Here is a 20305-nt window from a genome sequence, read left to right on the forward strand (position 1 = left end):
TACCCCAGTTCCATTTGCGGATATTGGTCACGTAAGATCGCCTGGATGAACAGGTGGTGGGAAAATGTTCCAGTAGAAAGAACACAGTACAGAACATGTGCCTGTCAAAAGCAGCGCTTGTCTGTCGCCAGTGATTGTTAATTCCGATTCAACCCAGATAATTGCTCTCAATGATAATAACTTAATTAAAAGTCTTTCGCATTGCTATTGATTTTCAGACTGTGTAACTGTGACCCTCTGCACTGGAACATTGGAGTTCATTGCCACCGCGCAGTTGCAGCTTGACATAGATGGTAGAATGCTGCTTAATGCCGTAATCTTTCAGCATCTGTTTATCTTCAAGTGGCTTAGATTGAAAGGTCAAGTAGTACTGACTTCGTTGGAGGCGCTCTAGAGATTCAATGTTATTTTTTAAACTTGAAACCTTGTCGTTTGGTGAAACCTGAATTGTCAGATTACGCTCATTGTAATCGACAAATATATCCATTAGCGTGAGCAGCTGGATCGTCGCATCAAAGAAGATGCTGGAATCCAACAAGGTTTTGCCATCATCCAAAATGGTGCCATTGAATGTCAGGCATTGCTGGGAGACTGGAATGGTCCATTTTTCCTGAATGTTGTGTTTGACTTCAGAGACCTTGCTATAAATGTTGTCCTTTAGTCGTAACGATTTACCATCCGGGCTGGTCACAGTGATTTCAAATGTCTTCACTGGCTGTGGGTCACAAGCAAACATGGCAATAAATAAAATGTCATTCCGTGTCATTTTGCACAAGACACATAACAAGAGAGTGAGATGGTGGACACCCATTCTTTTAGGGGTCATCGGGTGCACTTGGAACACGAGATTTATTCATTGGAGCGCAGGAGGATGAGGGGAGATCTTGCAGATGTGCACAAAATCATGAGAGGAATAGATTGGGTAGATGCACAGAATAGGAGCCAAAGTAAACGGCACCTTTCCGCCTGGATTGATCAGGGAACAATGGTAATGGATGTGGCCTCAATTCACTATTCATTAAAAGCCCAGACCATTGAATATAGTCATAGAGTCATACAGCATGGAAATAGGCCCTTCAGCCCAACTTGTCCATGCCGACCAAAATGCTCCATCTACGCTAGTCCCACCTGCCTGTGTTTGGCCCTTATTCCTCTAAACCTTTCCTATCCATTCAATTCTCCAAATGTCTTTTAAATGTTGTGATCGTACCTGCCTCAACTCCTCCTCCGGCAAAGACCATAGACAGTCTACAATGGGGTGGAGGTGGGGAGAGTACTCTAGCTTATGGGAGGACTGTCCACAAGCCTGATAACAGAGGGGAAGAAGCTGCTCGTGAGTGTGGTGGTGCGCGCTTTCAACCTTCTGTATCTTCTGCCTGAGGGGAACAGGGAGAAGAAGGAATGACCGGGGTGGGACAAGTCTTTCATTACGTTGACTGCTTTTCCGAGGAAGGGCAAAGTGCAGGTGGAGTCAATGGTGGGAGGTCTGGTCCTTACAGTGTGGCAGTGGTGAAGTATAAAGGTATCTCGTCACCCCCTCAGCAAAACACCATCATTCCTTTAAACCATTTTACCTGGACATTCCAAGCTTGGACGTTACTGACACAAGGCATGCTTAGACATTTCCTGGCTACATTCTGCATCACATTCCAACCATCTGATGAAGCCACGTTTCCAGTTGGATCGGCTGGGTCAAGAATTAATGCTCTGAAAAATAAAACCAATTAAATAACAACACTTAACTTTGAGCCGGCATTTGCTGACAAAATGACAGTGAATGCCATGGTATTTGTTATTATTGCATATCAATTCTGCAATTACATAGGATTATCTCGTGATTCTGTGCAGAAATTAGTATTTCAATCAAGGACGGCACGGTGGCGCAGCTGGTAGTGCTGCTGCCTCACAGCGCCAGTGACCCGGGTTCCATCCTGACCTCGGATGCTGCCTGAGGGGACTTTGCACACTCTCTCTGTGACCGCGTGGTTTTCCTCCGGGTGCTCTGGTTTCCACCCACTTTCCTAAGTCATGCGGATTTGTCGGTTAATTGGCCTCTATAAAATATTGCCACAAATGTGCAGGGAGTGGATGTGAAAGTGGGATAACAGAACTAGTGTGAAAAAGGGAATTGATGGTCAGTGTCGACCAGGTGGGACAAAGGGCCTGTTTCCATGCTGTATCTCTAGACCTCTTTATACTAAAACTCTCATTTGTTTGTTCTGGAACTACAGCCAAAACGGTACACGATAACGCGACACTTTTAGGCCTACCTTACTCACCGTCATCCCTTTGGTGGTAATGGAAGAAGTTTAATTGAAATTAGTGTTATATTTTTAAAGTTATTCACATTATAAAGTTTAAATCTATCTCCTAGGGAAGGAAAGGGAGAGATGGGGGGGGGGAGGATAAGGGGGCTTGAGGGCGATTGAGGGGAGGGGGAAGGGGGAGGAGTGGGTAAGTCGAGGAGCACCTGTAATTGGAATAGTCCACAGTGTCTTACCGATTGCCATGGAGCTTCTTGGTTAAAAAGTCGGCCAAGGTTGGATTTGTGACATCATAGTAATCTGTCCAGTAGATGCAGACATCCTGATGGCGGCAGATCAAGTCCAGGACTGTACGGAACCCTTGGGCAGTATCAAATCTCTCCTGATGATTACCTTGTTCCCAGGCATAGATGGTCATTAGCTCCACCGCATATTTTGCAGGGAGTCGTGCTCCACCTCTCAACTCTGATTTCCGTGGCTTGACATGCTGGAGAAAATTAGTGACAAATCTTAATAAGCAAATATTATGGAATATGGAACTGCACAGCACTGGAATGTCCGTGCTATAATGATAAGACCAATTCTTATCTGACTGCACATAATCCCATCCCTCCATTCCCTGCGTATCCATGTCTCTTAAATGCCACCATGGTTCATAAGTTCTAGAGTCAGTCTTACTCTAGGCCCTTCGACCCAATATGTCCATACTGGCCAATATGTCCCATCTGCACCAGTCCCACCTGCCTGCGTTTGATTCATATCCCTCTACACCTGTCATACCCATCTACCTATCTAAATGTTTCTTAAATGGTATAATAGTCCCTGCCTCAACTACCCCCTCTCGGGGCAGAATTAGGCCATTCGGCCCATCAGGTCTACTCTGCCATTCAATTATGGCTGATCTATTTTCCCCTCTCAACCCCATTCTCCTGCCTTCGCCCCATAACCCCTCACACACTTACTGATAAAGAATCGGTCAATTGTATTTGGCTCCACCACCACCCCCGGCAGTGTAAAAAAATATGCCGCGCAAATGTCCTTCAAACAATGCCCCTCTCACCAAAATGCAAGTGCCTAAGAAGGTGGAAAATGAGACATTGAAGCAAGCGCTCATTTTAGTTTTGGACCAACATCTACTGCAGAGGTTGAGTAGGCTGGGTCTCTATTCCTTGGAGTGCAGGAGGATGAGGGGTGATTTTATAGAGGTTTATATAATCATGAGAGGAATAGATGCACAGAATCTCTTGCCCAGACTAGGGGAATCGAAGACCAGAGGACATAGGTTCAAGGTGAAGGGGAAAAGATTTAATAGGAATCTAAGGGGTAAAGTGTTCACACAAAGGGTGGTTGGGTGTATGGAAGAAGCTGCCAGAGAAGGTAGTTGACGCTGGGACTATCCCAACGTTTAAGAAACAGTTAGACAGGTACATGGATAGGACAGGTTTGGAGGGATGTGGACCAAGCGCAGGCAGATGAGGCTACTGTAGCTGGGACATGGCCGGTGTGGCACGTTAGGCCGAAGGTCTGTTTCCACGCTGTATCACTCTGTGACTCTATCCTCCCATGGTGTCAGTGATTAACAATGATCCTGTTCTCACGTCACTCACCAACTTGTACCAATATTTCATTAGGCGAATCAAGTCTTTAACTTTTGATGGTTGCCGTTTCACAAATTCTGTCTGAAGTTCAGTGAAGCAGGGGGAGAATTCTCCATCCATGATCGCATTTCCATTTACAAAATTGATTAATTCGAGATGCGCTGCACTGTAGTTGTACAGTGGTGCTGGAAGAAATTAAATGATTAACGGGAGATGGTCAAAAGACAAATCTTTAACAAAATCTGTCCAATGAACCCAATAGACAATAGACAATAGGTGCAGGAGTAGGCCATTCGGTCCCTCGAGCCAGCACCGCCATTCAATGTGATCATGGCTGATCATTCTCAATCAGTACCCCGTTCCTGCCTTCTCCCCATACCCACTGACTCCGCTATCCTTAAGAGCTCTATCTAGCTCTCTCTAGAATGTATTCAGAGAATTGGCCTCCACTGCCCTCTGAGGCAGAGAATTCCACAGATTCACAACTCTCTGACTAAAAAAGTTTTTCCTCATCTCTGTTCTAAATGGCCTACCCCTTATTCTTAAACTGTGGCCCCTGGTTCTGGACTCCCCCAACATTGGGAATATGTTTCCTGCCTCTAACGTGTCCAACCCCTTAATAATCTTATAGGTTTCAATAAGATCCCCTCTCATCCTTCTAAGTTCCAGTGTATACAAGCCTAGTCGCTCCAGTCTTTCAACATATGACAGTCCCGCCATTCCGGGAATCAACCTAGTAAACCTATGCTGCACGCCCTCAATAGCAAGAATATCCTTCCTCAAATTTGGAGACCAAAACTGCACACAGTACTCCAGGTGCGGTCTCACTAGGGCCCTGTACAACTGCAGAAGGACCTCTTTGCTCCTATACTCAACTCCTCTTGTTATGAAGGCCAACATTCCATTGCCTTTCTTCACTGCCTGCTGTACCTGCATGCTTCCTTTCAGTGACTGATGCACTAGGACACCCAGATCACGTTGTACGTCCCCTTTTCCTAACTTGACACCATTCAGATAATAATCTGCCTTCCTATTCTTACCACCAAAGTGGATAACCTCACACTTATCCACATTAAACTGCATCTGCCATGCATCTGCCCACTCACACAACCTGTCCAAGTCACCCTGCAACCTCATAGCATCTTCCTCACAGTTCACACTGCCACCCAGCTTTGTATCATCTGCAAATTTGCTAATGGTACTTTTAATCCCTTCATCCAAGTCATTGATGTATATTGTAAGTAGCTGCCGTCCCAACACTGAGCCTTGCGGTACCCCACTAGTCACTGCCTGCCATTCTGAAAGAGACCCATTTATCCCCACTCTTTGCTTTCTGTCTGTCAACCAATTTTCTATCCATGTCAGTACCCTACTTCCAATACCATGTGCTCTAATTTTGCCCACCAATCTCCTATGTGGGACCTTGTCGAAGGCTTTCTGAAAGTCGAGGTACACCACATCCACCGGCTCTCCCCTGTCAAATTTCCTAGTTACATCCTCAAAAAATTCCAGTAGATTAGTCAAGCACGATTTCCCCTTCGTAAATCCATGCTGACTCGGAATGATCCTGTTACTGCTATCCAAATACTCCGCAATTTCGTCTTTTATAATTGACTCCAGCATCTTCCCCACCACTGATGTCTGACTAACTGGTCTATAATTTCCCGTTTTCTCTCTCCCTCCTTTCTTGAAAAGTGGGATAACATTAGCTACCCTCCCATCCACAGGAACTGACCCGGAATCTATAGAACATTGGAAAATAATCACTAATGCGTCCACAATTTCTAGAGCCACCTCCTTAAGCACCCGGAGATGCAGACTATCAGGCCCTGGGGATTTATCAGCCTTGAGTCCCATCAGTCTACCCAAAACTTTTTCCTGCCTAATGTGGATTTCCTCCAGTTCCTCTGTCACCCTAGGATCTCTGGCCACTAGAACATCTGGGAGATTGTTTGTATCCTCCATAGTGAAGACAGATCCAAAGTACCGGTTCAACGCGTCTGCCATTTCCTTGTTCCCCATAATAAATTCCCCTGCTTCTGTCTTCAAGGGACCCACATTTGCCTTGACTATTTTTTTCCTCTTCACATACCTAAAAAAGCTTTTACTATCCTCCTTTATATTATTGGCTAGTTTACCCTCGTACCTCATCTTTTCTCCCCGTATTGCCTTTTTAGTTATCTTCTGTTGCTCTTTAAAAGAGTCCCAATCCTCTGGGTTCCCACTATTCTTTGCTATGTTATACTTCTTCCCTTTTATTTTTATGATGTCCTTGACTTCCCTTGTCAGCCATGGGTGCCTCTTACTCCCCTTAGAATCTTTCCTCCTCTTTGGGATAAATTGATCCTGCAACTTCTGCATTATTCCCAGGAATACCTGCCATTGCTGTTCCACAGTCTTCCCTGCTAGGGCCTCCTTCCAGTCAATTTTGGCCAGCTCCTGCCTCATGCCTCTGTAATCCCCTTTGCTATACTGTAATACTGACACCTCCGATTTTCCCTTCTCCCTCTCAATTTGTAGAGTAAAACTTATCATATTGTGGTCACTGCCTACTAATGGCTCATTTACCTCGAGTCCCCTTATCAGGTCAGGTTCATTACATAACACTAAATCCAGAATTGCCTTCTCCCTGGTAGGCTCCAGTACAAGCTGTTCTAAGAATCCATCTCGGAGGCACTCCACAAACTCTCTTTCCTGGGGTCCATTACCAACCTGATTTTCCCAGTCTACCTGCATGTTGAAATCTCCCATGACCACCGTAGCATTACATTTGTGACATGCCAATTTTAGCTCCTGATTCAACTTGCACCCGATGTCGATGCTACTGTTTGGGGGCCTGTAGATGACTCCCATTAGGGTCTTTTTACCCTTACAATTCCTCATCTCTATCCACACTGATTCTACATCTCCTGATTCTATGTCACTCCTTGCAAGGGAGTGAATATCACTCCTTACCAACAGAGCTGCCCCGCCCCAAGACGAAGCAGGCCATGTACAGTCATAAGATCCAGCTGCCCTCTAACTTCTCCATCCACGGTTTTGAAGGGTATTTGTTCACTGCCAGATAGCAATGATATAGATTTAGGTTTAATCAGTACCATATAAAAGTACAATCAAGTCAAACTCATGTAAAATAGATGGAGCAAAGAGGAAGATAGAGTTCAGAACATTGTTTAGTTTTGAGACACAGTACAGAAACAGGCCTTTCGGCCCAACGAGTCCACACCGACCAACAATCCCTGCACACTAACACTACCCTATTAACACTAGGAACAATTTACAATTTTACCAAGCCAATTGGGCTACAAACCTGTACGTCTTTGGAATATGGGAGGAAACCGGAGCTGCCGGGGAAAACCCACGCGGGAGAACGTACAAACTCCATACAGACAGCACCCGTGGTCAGGATCGAACCTGGGTCTCTGGCGTTGTAAAGCAGCAACTCTAGTGCTGCGCCCACTCTCAGTATTCCAGTTTTCCACGTTGTGGCCCATTAGTTCTCCAAAGTCCATAACGGGGTAGAGGTGAATCGGACACAACCCCAGCTTACGGAAGAGCCGTTTGGAAGCCTGATAACAGAGGGATGAAGCCGTTGTGGAGTCTGGCGCTGCACGCTTTCAAGCTTCGGCACCTATTTGCCCGACAGGAGCAGGGAGTTGGAATGACCGGAGTGGTTCCAGTCTTTGATGATGTCAGCTGTTCTTCTGAGACAGCATGAGGTGTAGATGAAGTCAATGGTGGGGTCTCTGGTGGAATAGGCTACATCTACAACTCCCTGCAATTTATTGTGGTCTTGGGCAGAGCTGTTCCCAAACCAAGCTGTGGTGCAACCAATCAGTAGGCTTTTTATGGTGAATGATAGGATAATCTAATTCATGTTAAACATGAATCAGTTCATGTTGATGCATCAAATTATGAGAACTATCAAATTATGAGAAATATGAGCAAAGCAGAGGAAGAGGGTGGCAGATTTCGGAGCTGAGGGTCAGTGTGGATTCAGCCATAGCATCAGCTCAGTGGAGAGGGATGGCATATCGGAGATAATTGACTTCTGATTGCAGCCTGAGATTTCCTCTGGAAGATGAACCTTCTGTGGTCATTAGATGCAAGGAGAATACCTCCTAATTGTCACCTAGTTTAGTTTAAAGATATTGCATGGAACAAGGACCTTCGGCCCACCGAGTCTGTGCCGTTCACAATGGTTCTATGTTATCCCACTTTCTCAGTCACTCCCTACAAACTAGGAGCAACTGACAGAGGCCAATTAACCTATAAACATGCACATTTTTGAGATGCGGGAGGAAAGCAGAACACCTGGGAAAACCGCACGCGGTCCAGGGAGAACGTGCAAACTCCATATCGATAGCACCCGAGGTCAGGATTGCACCCGGGTCTCTGGCACTATGAGGCAGCAGCTCTACCAGCTGTGCAAATCATTCTGCATGGAAAGAAAAAATATATCATTTTGTAAAGTCTTCCAATCAAAAGTTAATTCCAGATACCAAGGAACTGAACACCAGCAACAGCTTAACTAACAATGGGTCATTGGTTGGACCAAATCAAGCCAGCTTCACTCTTCCCATCTTTCACGATGAACAGTGGAGGCTGACAGAAGATTTCAATTTACATTTAAGATGCAAGAGCTGCCAGAGGGGATAATTGAGGCAGGCACTATCACATTAGTTGAAAGATATTTGGACAAGTACATGGATAGCAAACGTTTAGAGGGATATGGGCCAAATGCAGGTTGGCGGGATGAGGGCCATCTTGGTCAGTGTGAGCCAGTTGGGCTGAAGGGCCTGTTTCCATGCTGCATGACTCTGTGTAATAATACTTTTAATTCTATGTCACATGAGATTGTTATGAATTCTTACTTAATGCATCATAGGATGGCAGAACATCAAATTTCACCTTCGCGGAACTCTTTGTCGATTGCAATATGAACCTCATAGATTTGGGTGGGATCTTGCTTTGTCTTATCTTGATTTCAATATCATGAATGTCATATGCAAGACTTCTGGAGCACTTTTCCAGCATTTTCTGAATTTCATCCAGAACTTCATGCCTGTTGTCTCTCTGATCCTGGAAACTTTTGAAGCAACTTAGGAAGATGACAAGATCTGCGTCCGAACTATTTATTAAAGCTGTCCCTTTCCCTAACGATCCACCCTGAAAACAAAAACAAAGAAAAAAAAAATCAGGACCTTTGTGTGTCATCCATGTGTAAAACCGCCTTAGTCAGCAACTTGGGTTAAATTTACAGATAACCCTTTGGAACGTTGCTTGGCAACTTTCCAAAAGCAAAATACTACCCTGAGTCTGATTAAAATGCAACACAGTAGGGGTTATAGGGAGAAGGCAGGAGAATGGGTTAGGAGTGAGAGATAGATCAGCCATGATTAAATGACGGAGTAGACTTGATGGGCCAAATGGCCTAATTCTGCTCATATCTTTTTCTCTCAACCCAATTCTCCTGCCTTCTCCCTGTAACCCTTGACACCCAAATCACGAACCTGTCAATCTCCGCTTTAAAAATGCTCAAAGATTTGGCCTCCACAACTGTCTGTGACAATAAATTCCGCAGATTTACCACCCTCTGGCTAAAGAAAATCCTCCTCATCTCTTGGGCATGAGAAATCAGGAGTATGAAATTTTAGTTTAAAGATACAGCCCTTCTGCCCACTGAGTCCATGCCGACCATCGATCACCCGTTCACACCAGTTCCACTCCCTACACATCCGGGGCAATTCACAGAGGCCAATTAACCTACAAACCCACAGGTCATTGGATCGTGGGAGGAAATCGGGACACGTGGGAAACCCATGCAGTCACAGTGTGAAGGTGCAAACTCCACACACAGACATCACCCGAGGTCAGGATCAAACCCGGGTCCCTGTGGCCACAGGGCAGCACCTCGACCAGCTGCGCCACTGTGAAATGATCACAATGATCTCTCTCTCATCTCTCATCCCTCCTCACCCCCACCACACAATCGGGAGAAAGACACATTTTAAGCAGTTCTGGTCTTCAGTTAAGATTGTAGAACTCACACATGCACCAGTGATCTTGAGACCTTCTTTGTGTTCCACTCCGTACCATAATCTGCTGTATCTGCTGTTCCAGGTGTGGACTATATATCGGCGAGACCAAGCGTTCGTTTCGCTGAACACCCCCACTCAGTCTGCCTAAACCCCGTCTGATCTCCTGGTAGCTAAACACTTTAACTCCCCCTCCCATACCCACACTGACCTTTCTGTCCTGGGCCTCCCCCATTGTCAGTGAGGCCCAGCACAAATTGGAGGAACAGCACCTCATATTTCGCTTGGGCAGCTTACACCCCAGCGGTATGAGTATTGTCTTCTCTAACTTCAAGTAACCATTGTTTTCTGTCTCTCTCCATCCGTCCCCCTTCCCAGTTCTCCGACCAGTCCGACCGTCCCCCTGATTACATTTGATCTCTGTTTGCTTTGTTGTCACCATCTCCTTACTGACAAAGCTATTCTACATTTTCCTTAAGCTGCATCTCTTTTGATGTCTCATTTTCACCCTTACACTTACCACCTTACCCGTCCTTATTTATGTCTCCCTCTTCCCTGAATCTCAGTCTGAAGAAGGGTCTCAACCCAAAACGTCACGCATTCCTTCTCTCCGGTGATGCAGCTTGTCCCTGTTACTGCAGCACTCTGTGTCTATTTTCTGTACCACTGCCTATTTCCATTCAGTGTATAATTCTGTCATCTCACCTTCACAGCTTTACTGATTTTATAGGGACATTGGTCCTTTAAGAACGTACAAATCCTGTCAATGGTCTCAGCCACTAGTTTCAAAAATCTTTCATCAGGTTGGAGATGTGAGCAAATAAATTTGTCCAGTTCATGGGGTTGTATTTGAAACGAATCCATAACTATTTTCTGTAATAAAAGACACATAGGAGATTAGTGGGCAAAATTAGAGCACATGGTATTGGAGGTAGGGTACTGACATGGATAGAAAATTGGTTGACAGACAGAAAGCAAAGAGTGGGGATAAATGGGTCCCTTTCAGAATGGCAGGCAGTGACTAGTGGGGTACCGCAAGGCTCGGTGCTGGGACCGCAGCTATTTACAATATACATTAATGACTTGGATGAAGGGATTAAAAGTACCATTAGCAAATTTGCAGATGATACAAGCTGGGTGGTAGTGTGAACTGTGAGGAAGATGCTATGAGGTTGCAGGGTGACTTGGACAGGTTGTGTGAGTGGGCGGATGCATGGCAGATGCAGTTTAATGTGGATAAGTGTGAGGTTATCCACTTTGGTGGTAAGAATAGGAAGGCAGAGTATTATCTGAATGGTGTCAAGTTAGGAAAAGGGGACATACAATGAGATCTGGGTGTCCTAGTGCATCAGTCACTGAAAGGAAGCATGCAGGTACTGCAGGCAATAAAGAAAGCCAATGCAATGTTGGCCTTCATAACAAGAGGGGTTGAGTATAGGAGCAAAGAGGTCCTTCTGCAGTTGTACAGGGCCCTGGTGAGAGTCACAAAGTGCTGGAAGAACTCAACAGGTCAGGCAGCATCTGCGGAGAGAAAGGATTGCCGATGTTTCCAGTCACAGAGTGATACAGTGTGGAAACAGGCCCCTCAGCCCAATTTGTCCACACCGACCAGCATGACCCACCTACACTAATCCCACCTGCCAGCACATCCCTCTAAACCTGTCCTATCCATGTACCTGTCTAAATGTTTCTTAAATGTTGTGATAGCCCCTGCCTCCACTACCTCCTCCGGCAGTTTGTTCCATACACCCACCACCACTGTCACCACTGTCACCACTGTCACCATTGTCACCACTGTCACCACTGTCACCACTGTCACACTGTCACCACTGTCACACTGTGTGACAAAGTTACCCCTTAGATTGCTATTAAGTCTTTCATCTAGCAGGAGTGGGCGCTGGACAAGGGACTGTAGGAAGTACCAGAGGCCATAGCCATAGGGGAAAAGATTCATGTGGAATCTGAGGGGTAACTTTTTCACACAGAGGGTGGTATGTGGATGGAACAAGCTGCCAGAAGAGGTAGTTTAGGCTGAGACTATCCCAACGATTAACAAAGTTATACAAGTACATGGATAGGACAGGTTTGGAGGGATATGGATCAAATGAGGGCAGGTGGGACTAGTGCAGATGGGACATGTTGGCCGGTGTGCGCAAGTTGGGCCGAAGGGCCTGTTTCCACGCTGTATCACTCTCTGATAGGGTTGCCAACTGTCCTGTATTAGCCGGGACATCCCGTATTTTGGGCTAAATTGGGTTGTCCCGTATTTGAGGGCGGTTCAGGGTTGGACCGCCAGGCGCTTGTGGATTTTCATTCTCCGGGTTAATCCCCTCCCCTCCCTCCCTCTCTCTCCTCTCCCTTGGGAGTGTTTTTAATTTCCACGTTTTAATCATTAAATCTCTTAGATGTCTCTCAAGCGCGCACCCACTAGCCTCTAGAAGAGTTCTATCTAACTCTCTCTTAAATCCATCCAGTGATTTGGCTGATTCCTGAAGCTCGTCTCCGTGTGTGTCTCTGTGTCTCTCTCTCTCTCTCTCTCTCTCTCTCTCAGCCTCAGCTCAGATACCCCGTATACAAAACAGCTGACTCAATCGACCTCTCATGAAGATAAATAGGAGAGAAAGTGCACAGGGTAGCGTTAGAAACTAACAAGCCAGCCCAGGTGAGCGAGTGCGTCTGCTCAACAGAGCAGGTATAAATCTAAATATACCACAGGAAAACAATTTTAATTAAACAGTAAAGCATTAGCACTTTCTAAATAGAACAGCACCAGTCAGAATAAGACATCACGTTTGACACATCACATCCATTATCTGCTAAACCAAACTAAGATATGGAATAAACCATTCTTTATCGAGAAACCACCCGTTATTTAGAGTAGAAAACTACATTTTCAAAAGAGTTAGTTTTTTTACATTTTAAAAATTATGCCTTTCAATCAAAAACCAATCTTCAGTCTGCAGCATCACCTAAAGTCTTCGCTTCTGTGCGCTGATGTGCATTCAACACGTTGTTGCCTCGAATAAATGCATCTCCGTATTTGTTCCAGGCAGACACAAAATGCTGGAGCAACTCAGCGGGACAGGCAGCATCTCTGGAGAGAAAGAATGGGTGACGATTCGGGTGGAGACCCTTCACCCTACCCTTGAACCGTGTGATAAGTTCGCTATCAATAACCGGGCTGTTAGTACAAGTAAACAACAATGACTTTGAGCCGCTGCGGGGTTGTTTTGGCGGCGGGGTCGGCAGCGACTCTCGGCCACTCTGCCGATGTTCTCTCCGGCTTCTCTCGCCTCGTCTCGTCCTTCTCTCGGTCTGAGAACGGACGTAGCGAACTGGCGAGAGACCCGGAGAGGCGGCACCTCGGTGCAAATTCAGGCAACGCCAATGAACTAAATATATATATATATACCTTTTTTTTTTAACGCAAGGAACTGCAGATGCTGGTTTACTAAAGAAAAAAAAGACACAAAGTGCTGGAGTAATTAAGCAGGTCAGGCAGCATCTGTGGAGAACACGGATACATGGTAACATATTAGATAGTTAATTTAACATGGATACATGGTAACATATTAGATAGATTAATTTAACATGGATACATGGTAACATGTTCCCTCTTTCAGTGAAACAATGTCAAACCGCAACAGCTCATTAAACACGGTGTAATGACATAAATAATATTCCTCTTCATTTGTCATTTCATGCAGTTCATTGTGTGTTTATCTGTAAAATTATGCATCAGATTTGTGAAAAATAATCCCACAAACTAAAGACAACTCACCTCCACTGTGCACAGGGTTGGATTCCTGGTGCAAATTAGTCCAACAGGGAAGTTTATTTTTAATTGTCGTTGGTTTCTATTCACTTCTCCTTCTGGTTAAGTTTCGATTCCGGACTCTGACATCAGTCAGAAGAAGTTGCAGCCCAGCAGCGACTGACAAACGTGGAAGGGCAGAGAATGGCTTTGACGTAAACAAAACAAAAGCAAGCTACTGGTAGAGCTCAGTGGGTCGGGCAGCACCTGTGGAAGCACAGTCATAGTTTAGTTTCGTTTAGTTTAGTTTAGAGATGCAGCGCGGATCCAGGCCCTGCGGCCCACTGAGTCCAAGGGCGACCCCCGTACACTTACACTGCCCTACACACACGAGGGACAATTTACAATCATACCAAGCCAATTAACCTACAAACCGGTACGTCTTTGGAGTGTGGGAGGAAACCGGAACATTCATTGCGAGAGGGCTAGAATATAAAATCAAGGATGTAATGCTAAGGCTTTATAAGGTGCCGGTCAGATGACAGCACAGTAGAGGTCAGCCTGCCAGACTACAACGGCACCTCTCTTGTCAGAGGGTTTAATGACAGTGTTGGGATTGTCGCGAAGTGAGTGGAGGGCTGTGTGTGTTCAGAGAGGGCGAGGTTGGAGTGGGTAAGAGGAGGGGGGGGGGGGGGGGATAGAGAAGCTGAGCCGAAACGTCACCTATCCACGTTCTCCAGAGATGCTGCCTGACCCACTGAGTAACTCTTGCACTTTGTGTCCCTCCATGTAAACCAGCATCTGCAGTTCCTTGTTTCAACATAAAACTAATTGCCCCGCTTCTTTTCTTACAAAATCACATGCCCTAGTTACCACTTTGTAAGGCTGGCGTCCATTTGCAGCAGGACTCCTTCAGAATGATGTAGAAACAAAGTACCACAGGTGCTGCTTTATACCAAAGGTAGACACAAAGTGCTGGAGTAACTCAGCTGACCACGCAGCATCTCTAGAGAAAAGGGAATAGGTGACGTTTCAGGTCTTGACCCTCCCGACCCCACCCGAAACATCACCTGTCCTTTTTCACCAGAGATGCTCCTTGACCTGCTGAGTTACTCCAGCACTTTGTGTTTTGTTGTCCCAAACATCCAGCCCACTCTCTCTCTCTCTCCCCACGGATCAACATGTATGTCTGTCTTCACAGCTCACCGTTTCCTCCACCGATCAATAAGTGATACAGAAGATAGACACAAAAAGCTGGAGTAACTCAGCGGGTCAGGCAGCATCTCTGGAGCGAAGGAACGGGTGGCGTCTCTGGTCGAGACCCTTCTTCAGACAGTCTCGACCCGACCCATTCCTTCTCTCCAGAAATGCTGCCTGACCCGCTGAGTTCCTCCAGCATTTCGTGTCTATCTTCGGTGTAAACCAGCATCTGTAGTTCCTCCCTGCACGTCCCTCCTGAGGGAATGGTTCCAGGTGGTCTCTGAAACAGGAACCCCCGTGTTCTGTTTGATATTAATGGTGAAAAGAAACATTTTTAAAAAAATCACTTTCAAAGCCCAGGGTGCAACTTCGACCAGAGTGCGGAGGTCCCCCTGTTCACAGTCAAACAACACAAAACAGACAAGATAAAACAATCCTTTCATTATTCATTATAAATTAAGAACCCGTGGTTAATCTATAAATTAACTAAGGTTCGGACGAGTGGAGGACAAACGTGTTTTCTCAGATAAAGTCAACAGTCTCCCTGCTTTTGAGATAAAGTCAACATTATCCCTGCCTGACCTGCCAGCGTTTGAAAGCGCTTGGTTTCCATTTCCCCGTTATCGGGTTAAGTGTCGAGTTTCTATTTCCTGGTCTGACGATGCAAAATAACGAAGTCAACATCAACATCAGGAACTCAAAAGATAGCGACAACAATCGACAGGCCAGGCGGCAACTGCAACAAGAGAAACAGCGATGACAATTCAGAGGGGTTTTTGTCAAAACTGGCCGATGGTGAAAATAGGTTTTATGTGAGGACACAAGGAACTGCAGGTGCTGTCTGTTTACAGAAACAGATGCAAAAGGGCTGGAGTAACGCAGCGGGTCAGGCAGCACCTCTGGACAGGCGCCCTGTTTCAGTGAAGACAAGTAAGTTTTAAGTAGCAGACTGGAAGCTGGAAAGGGTGCAGAGAAGATTTACGAGGATGTTGTCAGGGCTTGTGGGCCTGAGCTCCAGGGAGAGGTTGGGCAGGTGAGGACTGTATTCAATAGACAATAGACAATAGACAATAGGTGCAGGAGTAGGCCATTTAGCCCTTCGAGCCAGCACCGCCATTCAATGCGATCATGGCTGATCACTATCAATCAGTACCCCGTTCCTGCCTTCTCCCCATACCCCCTCACTCCGCTATCCTTAAGAGCTCTATCCAGCTCTCTCTTGAAAGCATCCAACGAACTGGCCTCCACTGCCTTCTGAGGCAGAGAATTCCACACCTTCACCACCCTCTGACTGAAAAAGTTCTTCCTCATCTCCGTTCTAAATGGCCTACCCCTTATTCTCAAACTGTGGCCCCTTGTTCTGGACTCCCCCAACATTGGGAACATGTTATCTGCCTCTAATGTGTCCAATCCCCTAATTATCTTATATGTTTCAATAAGATCCCCCCTCATCCTTCTAAATTCCAGTGTATACAAGCCCAATCGCTCCAGCCTTTCAACATACGACAGTCCCGCCATTCCGGGAATTAATCTAGTGAACCTACGCTGCACGCCCTCCATAGCAAGAATATCCTTCCTCAAATTTGGAGACCAAAACTGCACACAGTACTCCAGGTGCGGTCTCACCAGGGCCCGGTACAACTGTAGAAGGACCTCTTTGCTCCTATACTCAACTCCTCTTGTTACGAAGGCCAACATTCCATTGGCTTTCTTCACTGCCTGCTGAACCTGCATGCTTCCTTTCATTGACTGATGCACTAGGACACCCAGATCTCGTTGAACTCCCCCTCCTCCTAACTTGACACCATTCAGATAATAATCTGCCTTTCTATTCTTACTTCCAAAGTGAATAACCTCACACTTATCTACATTAAACTGCATCTGCCATGTATCCGCCCACTCACACAACCTGTCCAGGTCACCCTGCAGCCTTATTGCATCTTCCTCACAATTCACACTACCCCCCAACTTAGTATCATCTGCAAATTTGCTAATGGTACTTTTAATCCCTTCGTCTAAGTCATTAATGTATATCGTAAATAGCTGGGGTCCCAGCACCGAACCTTGCGGTACCCCACTGGTCACTGCCTGCCATTCCGAAAGGGACCCATTTATCCCCACTCTTTGCTTTCTGTCTGTTAACCAATTTTCTATCCATGTCAGTACCCTACCCCCAATACCATGTGCCCTAATTTTGCCCACTAATCTCCTATGTGGGACCTAGTCGAAGGCTTTCTGAAAGTCGAGGTACACCACATCCACTGACTCTCCCTTGTCAATTTTCCTAGTTACATCCTCAAAAAATTCCAGTAGATTTGTCAAGCATGATTTCCCCTTCGTAAATCCATGCTGACTCGGAACGATCCCGTTACTGCTATCCAAATGCTCAGCAATTTCGTCTTTTATAATTGACTCCAGCATTTTCCCCACCACTGATGTCAGACTAACTGGTCTATAATTACCCGTTTTCTCTCTCCCTCCTTTCTTAAAAAGTGGGATAACATTTGCTATTCTCCAATCCACAGGAACTGATCCTGAATCTATAGAACATTGAAAAATGATCTCCAATGCTTCCACTATTTCTAGAGCCACCTCCTTAAGTACTCTGGGATGCAGACCATCAGGCCCTGGGGATTTATCAGCCTTCAGTCCCATCAGTCTACCCAAAACCATTTCCTGCCTAATGTGGATTTCCTTCAGTTCCTCCATCACCCTAGGTTCTCCAGCCCCTAGAACATTTGGGAGATTGTGTGTATCTTCCTCAGTGAAGACAGATCCAAAGTAACGGTTTAACTCGTCTGCCATTTCTTTGTTCCCCATAATAAATTCCCCTGTTTCTGTCTTCAAGGGACCCACATTTGCCTTGACTATTTTTTTCCTCTTCACGTACCTAAAAAAACTTTTGCTATCCTCCTTTATATTATTGGCTAGTTTACCCTCGTACCTCATCTTTTCTCCTCGTATTGCCTTTTTAGTTAACTTTTGTTGCTCTTTAAAAGAGTCCCAATCCTCTGTCTTCCCACTCTTCTTTGCTATGTTATACTTCCTCTCCTTAATTTTTATGCTGTCCCTGACTTCCCTTGTCAGCCACAGGTGTCTCTTACTCCCCTTAGAGTCTTTCCACCTCTTTGGAATAAATTGATCCTGCAACCTCTGCATTATTCCCAGGAATACCTGCCATTGCTGTTCTACCGTCTTCCCTGCTAGGGCCTCCTTCCAATCAATTTTGGCCAGCTCCCGCCTCATGCCTCTGTAATCCCCTTTGCTATACTGTAATACCGACACTTCCGATTTTCCCTTCTGCCTTTCCATTTGCAGAGTAAAACTTATCATGTTGTGATCACTGCCTCCTAATGGCTCTTTTACCTCTAGTCCCCTTATCAGATCAGGATCATTACACAACACTAAATCCAGAATTGCCTTCTCCCTGGTAGGCTCCAGTACAAGCTGTTCTAAGAATCCATCTCGAAGGCACTCTACAAACTCTCTTTCCTGGGGTCCATTTCCAACCTGATTTTCCCAGTCTACCTGCATGTTGAAATCTCCCATAACCACCGTAGCATTACATTTTTGACACGCCAATTTTATCTCCTGATTTAACTTGCACCCTAAGTTGAGGCTACTGTTTGGGGGCCTATAGATAAATCCCATTAGGGTCTTTTTACCCTTACAATTTCTCATTTCTATCCATACTGATTCAACATCTCCTGATTCTATGTCACCCCTTGCAAGGGAATGAATATCATTCCTTACCATCAGAGCAACCCCACCCCCTCTGCCCACCTGTCTGTCTTTTCTATACGTTGTGTACCCCTGAATATTCAGTTCCCAGCCCTGGTCCTCTTGTAGCCATGTCTCAGTGATCCCTACAACATCATACTTGCCCATGACTAACTGAGCCTCAAGCTCATCCACTTTATTTTTTATACTACGCGCATTTAAGTACAACACTTTAACTTCTGTATTTACCTCCCCTCTCACATCGTTCACAATTGGCCCTGCCCTTAATTTCTTTTCCGCTCTAGAACTTCTGTTCCCATTCTTCCGAGAGTCTTTTGCAATATCTCCTGTATTCCCTTTTACCTCATCTTCATATTCACAATTTGTTAACCCCTCCCCCCCACTACTTAGTTTAAAGCCACAGGTGTCACACTAGCAAACCTGCCTGCCAGAATGTTTGTCCCCCTGCTGTTAAGATGCAACCCGTCCCTTTTGTACAAGTCACCCCTAGCCCAGAAGAGATCCCAGTGGTCCAGAAATCTAAATCCCTGCTCTCTGCACCAGTCCCTCAGCCATAAATTCATACCCTCTATCTCTCTGTTCCTGGCCTCACCAGCACGAGGTACCGGTAGCAGTCCAGAGATAACTACCTTCGACGTCCTACTTCTCAGCGTTTTTCCCAACTCTCTAAACTCCCGCTGTAGCACCTCCTTCCTCTTCCGCCCGACGTCATTCGTGCCCACGTGCACAACGACTTCAGGTTGATCGCCTTCCCTCGCTAGGATTTTCTGAAGCCGGTCTGTGATGTGTTGAACCCTGGCACCAGGGAGGCAACAGACCATCCTCAAGTCCCTCCTGCTGCCACAGAATCTTCTATCCGTCCCTCGGACTATGGAGTCACCGACCACTACGGCTCTTCCAGACTTCGGTCTCCCCTGTCGTGTATCCTTGCCAACAGGTCCGCCACAGGAGGATGAGGATCTTATGGAGGTGGAGAGACCATAAATAGATATAGTAGTTGTAGAGTCGTTTACCCAGAGTAGGGGAATCAAGAACCAGAGGATATAGGTTTAAGATGGAGAGGGGAAAGATTTAATAGGAACCTGAGGGGGCAATGTTTTCACACAGAGGATGGTGGGCATATAGAACAAGCTGCCGGAGGAGGTAGTAGAGACAGATTCTATCGCAATGTTTAAGAAACATTTGGACAGGTACATGTACACGCTCTATGTCTTCTTTCTTCAGTAGGGTTGCCAACTATCTCACCCCCATATAAGGGAAAAGGGGACGTCACTGCCCCACGCCCCATGCGACCTCACCCAGCCAGCGGCCATGTGCTCCCACTCCACCAATGGCGGCTGCCCAGGCCGGGAGGCGGGTTGCTAAGCAACCTCCGTTAGGCAGCGCCCGGACCTACACTGTCCGGGCCTACACTGTCCGGGCCTACACTGTCCGGGCCAACACTGTCCGGGCCTACACTGTCCGGGCCTACACTGTCCGGGCAAACAGTGTCAGGGCCTACACTGTCCGGGCCTACACTGTCCGGGCCTACACTGTCTGGAACGACATTGTCCAGGTCGGCAGTGTCAGGGCCTACACTGTCCGGGCCTACACTGTCCGGGCGTACAGTATCAGGGTCTACAGCATCCGGGCCTACAGCGTCCGGGCCTACAGCGCCCTGGCCCACAACGTCCTGGCCTACAGCGCCCCCCGGGCCTAATACGGGACAAG

At 46.3% G+C, this 20305-nt stretch overlaps 2 protein-coding genes across 2 annotated transcripts in view; both read right to left on the minus strand.

Moving 5' to 3' along the window:
• The window catches only part of LOC144606088 (2'-5'-oligoadenylate synthase 1-like), a 36780-nt gene that overhangs the window by 753 nt on the left and 15722 nt on the right, over positions 1-20305 (minus strand). The window lies entirely within an intron of this gene.
• Positions 215-13739, minus strand: LOC144606058 (2'-5'-oligoadenylate synthase 1-like). The gene is made up of 8 exons (XM_078421846.1): positions 13682-13739; positions 13313-13351; positions 10606-10773; positions 8737-9031; positions 3872-4047; positions 2501-2751; positions 1575-1707; positions 215-715 (listed from the first exon to the last, which is right to left on the minus strand). Exons 3-8 carry the CDS (start codon positions 10762-10764, stop codon positions 215-217), a joined length of 1515 nt encoding a protein of 504 aa, XP_078277972.1. The 5' UTR covers positions 10765-10773; positions 13313-13351; positions 13682-13739.

The sequence above is a fragment of the Rhinoraja longicauda genome, chromosome 25 (genome assembly GCF_053455715.1).
Source record: "Rhinoraja longicauda isolate Sanriku21f chromosome 25, sRhiLon1.1, whole genome shotgun sequence".
In the NCBI taxonomy this organism is placed as follows: domain Eukaryota; kingdom Metazoa; phylum Chordata; class Chondrichthyes; order Rajiformes; family Arhynchobatidae; genus Rhinoraja; species Rhinoraja longicauda.